A 13,162-nucleotide genomic window follows, 5' to 3' on the forward strand; every position below is an offset into this window, starting at 1 on the left:
AAATATAAAATACAAAAAGAAAGCATTTTTGAATTATTTCTTCATTTAAATATTTATATGTATTAATTATTCCCGATGTTATTAGTACAATTGGAATAGGGCTGTATTTTTTTCACACTGAATTTTTTTTTTTAATGCTTTACACACAATATTTTAATGAATGTGTAAAGGTTGTATATACTTTTATTCATTCATTCATTTATTTTATTTTTGGCTTAGTCCCTTTATTAATCTGGGGTCGCCACAGCGGAATGAACTGCCAACTTATCCAGCATATGTTTTACGCAGCGGATGCCCTTCCAGCTGCAACCCATCACTGGAAAACATCCATACAAACACACTACAGACAATTTAGCTTACCCAATTCACCTATACCGCATGTCTTTAGACTGTGGAAGAAACCGGAGCACCTGAAGGAAACCCACAGGAACACAGGGAGAACATGCAAACTCCACACAGAAATGCCAACTGATCCAGCCGAGGCTCGAACCAGTGGCCTTCTTACTGTGAGGCGATCGTGCTACGCGCTGCACCACCGTGACGCCTCTATACTTGTTTTTATTTATTTAAATAAAAAATTCTCTCCACCAAGAAATATTGTCTATGCTAACATTGTTGAAAGGAGCCTATGAAAACCATTGTTCTGTTTTGTGGTTGAGTCACATTTAATTAACTCTGAAAGCAATAGCATTTTTAGGAACAGTTTTTTTTTATAGTTATGTTTTATTAAACAATTTACACCCTTGAATTCATGCATGTCTTCATACAGAATTATATGAACAAAATCTAAATGTGTAGGAATAGCCAATCCAGTCTCTCTAATAACAAAAAATATATATATATATCCTGCGTTCTACACAATCAATTTGTGTTGGGGCAACTTGAAGGAATTAAGTTAACTTAGTAGTTTTTACAAAATTAAGTGGATTGAACTTAAAACAATTAAGTTGTCCTAAAAAAAAGTTCAAGAGTTGTGTTTCAACTCATTTAAAATATAATTTGCTTAATTTTTTGAGTGTAGACCTTTTTAAATTTAAAATACAAAACGAAAGCGCTCCAGTCAGTCAATAGACAAGGCAAGTTTATTTATATAGGACATTTCATACACCATGGCAATTTAAAGTGCTTTACATAAACAGGAATAAAAGAGACAAGTGTATAAGAAAACAAAATCAAATAATAGCAGTGCTGAAAAACCGATTAAAATGTGTTAAATGAGTGTGCATGGATGTTTCCCAGAGATGGGTTGCGGCTGGAAGGGCATCCGCTGCATGAAACAAATGCTGGATGGGTTGGCGGTTCATTCCGCTATGGCGACACCGGATTGGTAAAGCCGAAAAGGAATGAATGAATGAATAAAATGGGTTTTAAACAAATGAAAAAGAAAAGACAGACCTAATAGTGCGATCTGGCAGATGTAGCACAGTGCTCATTCAGTAAAGGCACAGCTAAACAGATGTGTTGAAAAATAACAGAATCCTGGCCACAGCGTTCTGGATTAGCTGCAACTGTCTGACTGTCTTTTTGCGAAGGCCTGTCATGAGTCCATTACAGTAATCCATCCTGCTGCTGATAAAAGCATGAACAAGCTTCTCTAAGTCTTCACTGGAAACAAAGCATCTAATCCTTGCAATGTTTTTGAGATGATAGTATGCGGATTTATTTACTGCTTTGACATGACTACTGAAACTCAGATCTGATATCTAAATAATATCTAAACCTCGACTGTCTCTCTCAGAGGAAGAGTGGCAGTAATGTGGACTCTTTCTACAATCGATTGCCAGCCACTACATCTCCCCCCACCCTCTTCCCAACCAACTCCTTCACCGCAGGATTCCAGAACATAGTCGATGCTTATGGAGTGGCCAGCTATAGGGAGGTTAATCCAGGTAAAGCACAACAATGACTCTCAGCAGTTTAAAAGAAGCTTAAATACGTTCTCACACATTTTGATCTTCTGCTTCATCAGCTGTCTACACCATCATTACGTTTCCCTTCCTTTTTGCGGTCATGTTCGGGGACGTTGGACACGGCCTACTGATGACCCTGGCAGCTCTCTGGATGATTCTGGAGGAAAATGATCCAAAACTGAGGAAAAATACTAATGAAGTAAAAACATGGCACATTTACTTTTCTTTACTTTCCCAAATTTCTCAAATCTTTACTGTTTATCCATATAGGATTTAGTGCATTCTGTATTTAGTATCATACATGTATAAAATTGCAAATTATCAATTGAAGCTCTGCAGTCCAGTGATTTTAAGTGAAAGTAGCTAAACCTGCATAGAAATTCACCAGATTTGCTAGATACTGTAGTAATACTGTACTGTATCAGCCAGGTTCATTTGTTTCTTGTTCTCATTTACATATATTTTGGTTTTCTGATCATCAAAAAAGAGGGAATAATCTGCAAACATAATTGAATTTCACCAAAATATTGTGAAACGTTTATAAAGTTTGCAGTTAAAGTTAAAGCTTCTGAATTTGGAGACAAAATCTCCAAATGTGCTAATTGTTTTTATTAAATTCTTCAGTCTAAGTTGCTCTGAAGAGATTTTATAATTATAGATTTAAGAGATTTAAGAAATAAAACAGTATAAAAACAGATGCAACTACAGTTGAAGTCAGAATTATTAGCCTCCTGTTTATTTTTTTTTCACCAATTTCTGTTTAACGGAGAGAAGATTTTTTTTTTCAACGCATTTCTAAACATAATAGTTTTAATAACTCATTTCTAATAACTAATAACTCATTTCCAATATTTATTGTATCTTTGCCATGATGACAGTAAATAATATTTGATTAGATATTTTTCAAGGCACTTCTATACAGCTTAAAGTGACATTTAAAGGCTTAATTAGGTTAATTAGGCAGGTTAGGGTAATTAGGCAAGTTATTGTATAATGATGGTTTGTTCTGTAGACTATCGAAAAAATATAGCTTAAAGGGGCTAATAATTTTGACCTGAAAATTGGGTTTAAAAAATCAAAAACTGCTTTTATTCTAGCTGAAATAAAACAAATAAGACTTTCTCCAGAAGAAAAAATATTATCAGACATACTGTGAAAATTTGCTTGCTCTGTTAAACATCATTTGAGAAAAAATAAATAAATTCAAAGGGGGGCTAATGACTTCAACTGTACACTATTAAATGAAAATAAAGTTTACATATGTGTACTGTGCATTTGTATTTTGTATATACAAATAAATACAAAAATGTAAATATTTGAGAAAATGTTTTATTTATATAAAAAAATTTAATATTTATATCCTATTCAAATTCTATAAAAATATCTGTACTTTTTTGGTTTTTGTAATTTTTTTTATTGTATATAATTGTAATTTATAAATGCACAATATTTGTGCAAAATGAGTAAACGCACTATGCGAATGCAAACTTTTATTTTGAATAGGATTAATTGCCATTAATCATTTGACATCATTAATCAGGGTGTCCGTGGGGCCTTAAAAAAATCGTACATTTCTAAAGCAAAATTCTAGGCCTTTAAAAGTCTTAAATTTACTGAATTATTGTGTTTATAATTATTGTCCTAAATAATTTTAAACGGGACTTAATTTTCCTCTGTCCAAATAAAGCTACCAATCAGTCCTACATTGATTAAGTCACCAACAATCAGATAGGTAGGTAGGTACGTAGGGAGGTAGGTAGATAGATTGGTTGGTTGGTTAGTTTTTTTTTTTATATATATATATATATATATTTCCCAAATGATGTTTAACAGAGCAAGGAAATTTTCACAGTATGTCTGTTAATATTTTTTCTTCTGGAGAAAGTCTTATTTGTTTTATTTTAGCTAGAATAAAAGCAGCTTTTAATTTCTTAAACCATCATTATACAATAACTTGCCTAATTACCCTAACCTGCCTAATTAACCCAGTTAAGCCTTTAAATGTCGCTTTAGGTTGTATAGAAGTGTCTTGAAAAATATCTAGTCAAATATTATTTACTGACATCATGGCACAGATAAAATAAATCAGTTATTAGAAATGAGTTACAAAAACTATCATGTTTAGAAATGTGTTCTTCTCTCCATTAAACAGAAATTGGGGAAAAAATAAACAGGAGGGCTAATAATTTAGGGGGACTAGTAATTCTGACTTCAACTGTAGATAGATGGATAGATAATTTTGTTATTGCGAAGAGGTGACCATTTTTGGACATTTTTACGGCAAAGAAAACAATAACACAATTCCTTATGATAATAACAGCAATTCATCCCTTTACATGATCTTCCGTTTATACAAAAACTGTTTACAGAAGTAACGGGGAGCAGACATAATATTTAATAAGCATGGAATGGGCAAGGTTTTATAACAGAAAAGCATTATGTTGAATAGAAGTTTTACTCAATCCATTCAGACAGAAAGCCGAAAAATATGTATTTTCTACAATTCATGCAATTGTGTCCATAAAAATCTTTTTTTAACAACGTTAAACTAGTTAAAAAAATATAAAAAATTACGTTGAAAAAAGTACCGGGCTATTAGAAAAAATCCTTATAGTTAGCTAAAAGTAGTGTTTAAGTCTAAAATTTAATTCATGAGGGTCTTAAAGTCGTAAATTGGACCTGATGAAACCTGCAGAATCCCTGTTATTATATATTAAAAGAACAGTAATTTTTACTTGTTTATTTGCTAAAAGTTAAATCATCAAGCTATTATTTTGGTGGAATACCCCTCTCCTCACTCAAAAAAAAAAAAAAAAAGCACGCGTGGGCTGATACACACCAAGCGGACACCAAACTAGCACCGACTAAATCCAACTGCATTGTCTCCTCGCGTTGGCTCACTTCTAGTTTTATCTAGACCAAAATGATGATGGTGCCTTTTATATTTCTGCTATGTGTTCAGACATAACTGTAGTGGTTCACAGGTGTCCTTATAATGTTTTAACAGCACAATTAGCTGTTGTTAAGCAGTTTATTTTTTATGATTATTTTTATTTTATTTTACTGAACTTTTAATTCTTGGATCTAATTTCTTCGGATATCTTGTGTCTCAGATCTGGCGTATGATGTTTGGAGGCCGATATCTCATTCTGTTGATGGGCCTGTTTTCTATCTACACCGGAGCCATTTATAATGAGTGTTTCAGCAAAGGCCTCAGCACCTTCTCTTCAGGATGGCATGTCCGGCCTAATGCTGAATTCTACAATTGGACGTACGACACACGACCACACATACTTGTTTGTTTTTGTGAATTGTTGGTACATTCAAAGGTTTCCATCTGTTTTTATACTGTACAAACCCTATTTTCTATCACCCTATCCAATATCCCTAAACCTGATCTTCACAGGGGAAAAAACTCATTCTGTATGACTTTATAAGCTTTTTGTTAAAATGGGGACATGGTGCAATGCCGTCATAGGTGACCTTATAATATATCCATGTCATTATACATATTTTTGTCCTGATATGTCAAAAAACATACATTCATATGATCAAAGATATTGCCTGTAAAGTTCTGACAATCTCTCTGTATGTCTATGTGCAGTGAAGAGACATTCAAAAAGAACATGTATCTCTCTCTGGACCCAAATGTCACAGGTGTTTTCACTGGGCCTTATCCTTTTGGAATTGATCCAGTAAGTCATCCAAATTAATGACCATGTTGGGAATAGCATTGCAATATCCTTTTATTATTTGACCAAATGGTTCAGCCCAACAGTAATCCTTCACCTGAATTATTGTAGTATGTGAAATCCTAAACTTAACCAATTCTTCATCTCCTCAGATTTGGGGTCTTTCCAATAATCACCTGACGTTCCTCAACAGCTATAAGATGAAGATGTCTGTCATTATTGGAGTCATCCATATGACCTTTGGTGTATGTTTGTCTTTCTTCAACTACATGTGAGTATGTTTTTACGATTCTATAGGGATCTTCAACTGCATTTTATGTTGTTGTGTTTGTTAAGGTGTTACAGGAAACATTAGTAATAAAAATATATATAAATAGTTGAAATCAGAATTATTAAACGCCCTTTGATTATTTTTTATTATTTTAAATGTTTCCCAAATTATGTTTAACAGAGCAAGGATATTTTCACAGTATGTCTGATAATATTAGCCCCTTTAAGCTAAATTTTTTTCGATGGTCTACAGAACAAACCATCATTATACAATAACTTGCCTAATTACCCTAACCTGCCTAGTTAACCTAATTAACCTAGTTAAGCCTTTAAATGTCACTTAAGCTGTATAGAAGTGTCTTGAAAAATATCTAGTAAAATATTATTTACTGTTATCATGGCAAAGATAAAATTAATCAGTTATTAGAAATGAGTTATTAAAACTATTAGGTTTAGAAATGTGTTCTTCTCCATTAAACAGAAATTGGGGGAAAAAAATAAACAGGGAGGCATTGTCAGAATAATGACTTTTCAGGAATCTAAAGATCAAAATAAGTAAAATAAAAAGTAAAACTTAGTTGGATAAGTTCCATGGGGTCGATAAAAGACAACAAGTGATTTAGTACACAAAATGGTGTCCAAAGTTATGATAAACAGTATTAGTCAGTGGTTAGCTCTCTTAGTGTTCAGCAAAAATAAAAGACCTCTCCTGTCAGGCCTCTCTACATTCAACAAACAAACAGATTATCTATAATGACTGACTCCTACAAAGTGTTTGAGCAAATATAGACCATTTTAATGTGGTGATGTCATTGGCCCATAAACATTTTCTGCTTGTTCTCAAACTATTTCATAACTGTAATGAGGCATTTCAATCATAACTTAATGTCAAAACTACTATCATAACATTATCAATAAGTGGCTCTTTTTGGATTCCTGGAAGCTGTAGAAATTAAAAATGTAAAACAGGAAACACGCTGGGACCATTGTTTTTGTTTACATCCCTCAAAGTGGTCTATATTAGTTTTTGTCCAGTCTCCTCATTTAACCACAGCTGTTTTGCGGGGTTTTTTTATGTGGAAAAATTTAAATTTGAAGATTGTACTAGAGCTTTGTGGGACTTGCCTGTTGTACTTAAAAATTTATTTAAATCCTCAAACTAAATATTCAAATTAACATCAGAATAACATGCTTCAAACTTGATTTTAAATAAGATAAAGCAGGCTCATGGGGAACCAAAGCATATACAGGGTGGGCCATTTATATGGTTACACCTTAATAAAATGGGAATGGTTGGTGATATTAACGTCCTGTTTGTGTCATATTAGTATATGTGAGGGGGCTTGTAAATAACTAATGAAAGAATAGTTATGTTAAAACCAAGCACACCATTGATTTTTCTTGTGAAATTCCCAATAAGTTTATTAAGGTGTATCCATATAAATGGCCCGCCCAGTATATGTTATATACATGCATACATACAGTTGAAGTCAGAATTATTAGCAAATTATGTTTAACAGAGCAAGGAAATTTTCACAGTATGACTGATCATATTTTTTTCTTCTGGAGAAAGTCTTATTTGGTTTATTTTGTATTTTTTGTTTTACATTTTTTTAAAATCCATTTTAAGGTCAAAATTATTAGCCCCTTTAGAATATGAATAGTTGAATACTATTTACTGTCATCATGGCAAAGATAAAATAAATCAGTTATTAGAAATTAGTCATTAAAACCTTTATTTAGAAATGTTGAAAAAATCTTCTCTTTGTTAAACCGAAATTGCCGGGAAAAAATAAACGGGGCTAATAATTCAGGGGGGGGCAATAATTCTGACTTCAACATGTATGTGATTTATAAAAAAAAAAAAAAAGTAACATTAATGCCAAAATAGTTTTTGAATGTGCTGCACGCTACACATGCACCAAACTATTAAGAAACAAACAAAACTATTAACAAGATAAATCAAAGCACAATTTGAAATACCTATAACTTACGTGCGCCTCTATCCATCCAAACCCACGTCAGGAAAAACATGCCATTCCATTCCTAAAATGTTCTTTTGCATTGCCATTTGATCCATGATTGATATAAATTTGTATGCATTCACTATTTCTTTTCTTTTGCTTCTACTGTGTAGACATTTCCGAGAGGTCAGCAGTGTGTTTCTGGTGTTGATCCCGGAGTTGTGCTTTATGTTGTGTCTGTTTGGATACCTGATCTTCATGGTGATCTTTAAGTGGTTGGTCTATGGTCCTGTGAATTCTGACTCCGCTCCCAGCATCCTCATCCACTTCATAGGCATGTTCCTGTTTACTGAGAACAAGGATAACAAACCACTCTACACAGGCCAGGTGTGTGTGCGTGTCGTGATGTCATCTTTGCTTCAGCATCACAAAAACCTTTGTGACTCTTAGAATGAAGTGTTTACATCTTAAGTTCTGTATGGTATATTCTTAAAAGTGACTTTAGACTCCACTGATACATTGTTAAAGTACTTTATTAAGTACACCTGTCCAACTGCTCGTTAACGCAAATTTCTAATCAGCCAATCACATGGCAGCAACTTAATGCATTTAGGCATGTAGACATGGTCAAGATAATCTGCTACAGTTCAAACCAAGCATCAGAATGGGGAAGAAAGGTGATTTAAGTGACTTTGAACGTGGCACGGTTGTTGGTGTCAGACGGGCTGGTCTGAGTATTTCAGAAACTGCTGATTTACTGGGATTTTCACGTACAACCATCTCTATGGTTTACAAAGAATGGTATGAAAAATATCCATTGAGCAGCAGTTCTGTGGACGCAAATGCCTTGTTGATGCTCAAATAACCACTCGTGACAACCGAGGTATGCAGAAGAGCATGTCAAAATGTGCAATACATTGAACCTTGAGGCAGATGGGCTACAGCAGCAACAGACCACAACGGGTGCCACTCCTGTCAGCTAAGAACAGGAAACTGATACTACAATTCACACAGGTCTACCAGATAAGAAGATTGGAGAAACGTTGCCTGGTCTGATGAGTCTCGATTTCTGCTGCGACATTCGGATGGTAGGGTCAGAATTTAGTGTCAACAACATGAAAGAATGGATCCATCCTGCCTTGTATCAAAGGTTCAGGCTGCTGGTGGTTGTGTAATGATGTGGGGGATATTTTCTTGGCACACTTTGGGCCCGTTAGTACCAATTGAGCATCATGTCAACGCCACAGCCTACCTGAGTATTGTTGCTGACCATGTCCATCCCTTTATGACCACAGTGTACCCATCTTCTGAAGGCTACATCCGGCAGGATAACTCGCCATGTCATAAAGCGCGAATCATCTCAGACTGGTTTCTTGAACATGACAAGGAGTTCACTGTGCTCAAGTGGCCTCCACAGTCACCAGATCTCAATCCAATAGAGCACCTTTGGGATGTGGTGTAATGGGAGATTCACATCATGAATGTGCAGCCAACAAATCTGCTGCAAGTGTGTAATGCTATCATGTCAATATGGACCAACATCTCTGAGGAATATTTCCAGTACTTTGTTGAATCTATGCCACAAAGTATGAAGACAGTTCTGATCGCAAAAGGGAGTCCAACCCGGTACTAGTAAGGTGTACCTAATAAAGTGGCAGGTGAATTTTTTTTTTTTTTTCCTCCCCAGAAGCGGTTTTACATACCCTTGGTATTGGACATGCAAAATGATTTTACCTTACCTTGTAATGGGTATGCAAAATAATCATCTTTAGCTGTCAAAAAAAAAAATAACGCAAGAAATCTAGAAACGAGTAAGCTACCTGTAAGCAGCCATAACCTAGTTTGCTACTGAGATATGCGTTATTGATGTATTATAGGCTTAATTATAATTATACCTGGCAAAATAAACTGATATAGATGTATTTACAGTTGTTTTTAGTGGGCTTTCTATAAATGAAAATATAAACAGGAATTAATGTCAGCATCAGCGTAAACAGTTTGTCATACTACTATATTCCTGTCCAAATGGCCATACTTTGTTTTATGAAGTTTTTGACATCCTTTCACTCCAAAATGAAAAGCAATGCATAAACGTACATTAAACAGTTTGCATCTGTTGCCTCATTACAAACAAGTTTCACAATATACACGTTAAACTAACAAAAGATACAATTAAACATGGCTTATTCCTTTTGCTGAAACTTATCTGTTTTACCTGTTTTACCAGTACCTCCGAACTGCCGAGTGCCTGTCCCATTTTCAAAATAAGAGTCGCACATACATAGGATAAATATGCTGGAACTTAAGGAAACCTTTTTTAGTAATGTTGTTATTGCACTAGAAAATGTTGCGGCCAATCAAACGGGCTGGGGGTGTGTATATTAATGATCCAGAGTGTTACATAATAGACAGTGTTATGTTCTGATTTGCACATTTCTGTTCTGAACTCTTTATTACTTAACTATGTACAGTGCTTCCAACACAGACTTTACTTAGGCAGGCCGCCCAGGTATATTATCATCCTTTTACATCCTTCTTTTTTTTTTTTTAAATCTGCCCAAGAGAACCAAACATCCGTGATCAATTAAGTAGTGAAAAATCTTCTCTCGTTTATCCATTTAGTTCAGTGTGCACAAGACCTGTCACTACTCCCACAGACAGTCTCACATGCTCTGCTGACCCACAGAGATGCGCCTTGGGACTTAATAATTTATCTGGCCAGGTTTTCTAAATCTGCTAAAATGTCTGGAATTCGACTTTTGCTTTTCCTTTCTGATGCTGTTGTCAATTATGTGTTTTCATTCATTCTTTTTCTTTTCGGTTTAGTCTCTTTATTAAATGCTTCACATACATTATTTTAGTGAATGTGTAAAGGTTTATATATATTTATTCATTCATTCGTTCATCTTCTTTTTGGCTTAGTCTCTTTATTAATCTGGGGTCGCCATAGAGAAATTAACCAGCGTATGTTTTACGCAGCGGATGCCCTTCCAGCTGCAACCCATGACTGGGAAACATCCACACACATACTACGGACAATTAAGCCTACCCAATTCAACTGTACTGCATGTTTTTGGACTTGTGGGGGAAACCGGAGCACCCGGAGGAAACCCACGCCAACACAGGGAGAACATGCAAACTTCACACAGAACATATGCGTTTTTGCATTACCATTTTAATAAAGCCTACTTTTGCTTGGCTTCACAGCTGATGAGTCACGAGAGCTCGAGAAACATGAAATAATTCATTTTTTAATCTAAACTTACTATATACTCGGAGAGGATGAAATAACTGGTCGAAACTTGCTGCAAAATATTTGTACATCATTAGTAATGGTTAATAAAAGCATTTGTCTTATTTAAATAATCTACACATTTTAATCTTGTAATTATTATAATTTTTAAAGAGTTTTTATTCCATTTTCTGTCTTATTTCTCATTTGCTGATTATTTTATTAATTTGATGTCAGTATATCACATAGTCTATTTTATATACATATCTAAAATGCTTTGGCATTCAAGTTTGCTTTGAGAGAGAGAGAGGCAGAGAGAGAGGCAGAGAAGCAGATTTGACCTGTGAGTGGGTGCACATGGCTCCTGAATAGTAAAAAGAGAAGTAGTGTATTTCTTTTTTGCTTTAACCCATTAAAAAGAAACCGTGAATAAAAGTGTCATAATAAACAAAATTATTGTTAAAAATTAAATGGTTTTGTTTGTCGCATATAGTAACTCTTTATATGATGTAGGTAATTGGTGTGTTTCAATCCAGCTACCACCACAAGTATATTTCAAACCTGTGGGAAGTGGGGCACTGATGTATATCCTGTTTTTTGTTGTATAGCACCCTTAAACAACAGCAATACACATGTACATATTTAATGGCAGGAATGTAATGTTCAAAATAGTCTTAATGTCTCCTTCAACATTATTCAGCGCAATCGACATAAATTATGAAGTCAACCCATCTATTTGTCTCTCTAGATGACTGTGCAGAAGGTTCTGGTGATTGTGGCGGTGTTGTCTGTTCCTGTGCTGCTATTGGGAAAGCCGATACAAGAATACCTCTCACATAAGAGGAAGAGAAGAGATCCTTCAGTGAGCCATTCATCTTAATTTATGTACTTGAGTGTTTGGATAGGGACTCATGTTCACTGTTGTGTAACTACTTATCTTATCTTCTGCAGGGAGACAGACGTCCTCTTTTAGCAGAAAACGGCTCTATAAATTCACAACAAGGAGATGTGGATGCAAGAGGAGGAGGAGAAGAGGAGGTGAGATGAAAATGAGGTGTAAACCATGTCAATTAGTTATTTTTAATGATGCGTTTAAACTTCATTTGTAAAGCATTAGATATTCTTACACTACAGAAATTGCTCACGCATGTTTTGATGGTTTGGAATTGGAAAAAAGTTGTTTGAAATCTGGTAAAAATTAAAGCTATGAAAAAACTAGCTATGAGAGAAAATAATTTGAATGTATCCCTTATCTTTGCAAAGCACATGAATGTTATTGTGCAGAATAGCTTTTGTAATATTATCCTAAACATTAAAAAAAATTATGTAGAACGGGGAGAGGCTCCCTTATTTTACAAACCATCAGTAAAAATGAATGGTGTTATTGAGAACAAAAGGTTAGGCTTGAACATATTTCCTCGCTTCTCTCATTTAGCACCAACCCAGATGTGTTTACACTGTTTCACTTAATGTTAATTAATTACTGTATATACATCTCTGTAGAATAAAAATGTTCACACTTTAAAGTAAGGTTTCATTTGTTAATATTACTTGTTTTATTTACCAACATGATTCAAATAATGAACAATGCTTGTACAGCATCTATTGATCAAAGTTCAACATTTACTAATGCATTAATATGCTTGTTAACATTAGTTAATGCACTGAAAGTTACAATGAACAACTGTATGTTGTATATTATGAACAAACAAGACTAACTACTGTAATAATGGTATTGTTCAAGATATTTTCATATTAGTTGATACAGTAATTAATGGAACCTTATTGTAAAGTGTTATCTTAAAAAAAACTCAATTTTCAGAAAATAACTGGCATTTTAGAAATGTCACTAAATTATTATTTTTTTTCTCATTTGTGCGAACTTATGCTTTGTCTTTCCATCATCCATTATTTGAAAGGAGTTTGATACAGCGAACGTCTTCATGCACCAGGCCATTCACACTATTGAGTACTGTCTTGGGTGTATCTCCAACACGGCCTCATACCTGCGGCTCTGGGCCCTTAGTCTGGCTCATGCACGTAAGTCAATTCATTTTTATTTCTATAGCACAATTGTGTCAAAGCAGCTTTACA

The 13,162-nt window shown here is 34.4% G+C and overlaps 1 protein-coding gene across 2 annotated transcripts in view; it reads left to right on the forward strand.

Annotated features, from left to right (window-relative positions):
• The window catches only part of tcirg1b (T cell immune regulator 1, ATPase H+ transporting V0 subunit a3b), a 32,528-nt gene that overhangs the window by 12,397 nt on the left and 6,969 nt on the right, over positions 1-13,162 (forward strand). The window contains exons 10-18 of one of the 2 annotated variants that reach the window (XM_056472080.1): positions 1,739-1,889; positions 1,970-2,109; positions 5,024-5,181; positions 5,515-5,605; positions 5,755-5,873; positions 8,010-8,223; positions 11,817-11,930; positions 12,020-12,106; positions 12,988-13,108. In XM_056472080.1, the coding sequence (XP_056328055.1) occupies positions 1,739-1,889; positions 1,970-2,109; positions 5,024-5,181; positions 5,515-5,605; positions 5,755-5,873; positions 8,010-8,223; positions 11,817-11,930; positions 12,020-12,106; positions 12,988-13,108 (1,195 nt within the window). The remainder of the gene's footprint in view (positions 1-1,738; positions 1,890-1,969; positions 2,110-5,023; positions 5,182-5,514; positions 5,606-5,754; positions 5,874-8,009; positions 8,224-11,816; positions 11,931-12,019; positions 12,107-12,987; positions 13,109-13,162) is intronic. The other variant, XM_056472081.1, reaches the window with a different exon arrangement.

The sequence above is a fragment of the Danio aesculapii genome, chromosome 14 (genome assembly GCF_903798145.1).
Source record: "Danio aesculapii chromosome 14, fDanAes4.1, whole genome shotgun sequence".
NCBI classification, from domain to species: domain Eukaryota; kingdom Metazoa; phylum Chordata; class Actinopteri; order Cypriniformes; family Danionidae; genus Danio; species Danio aesculapii.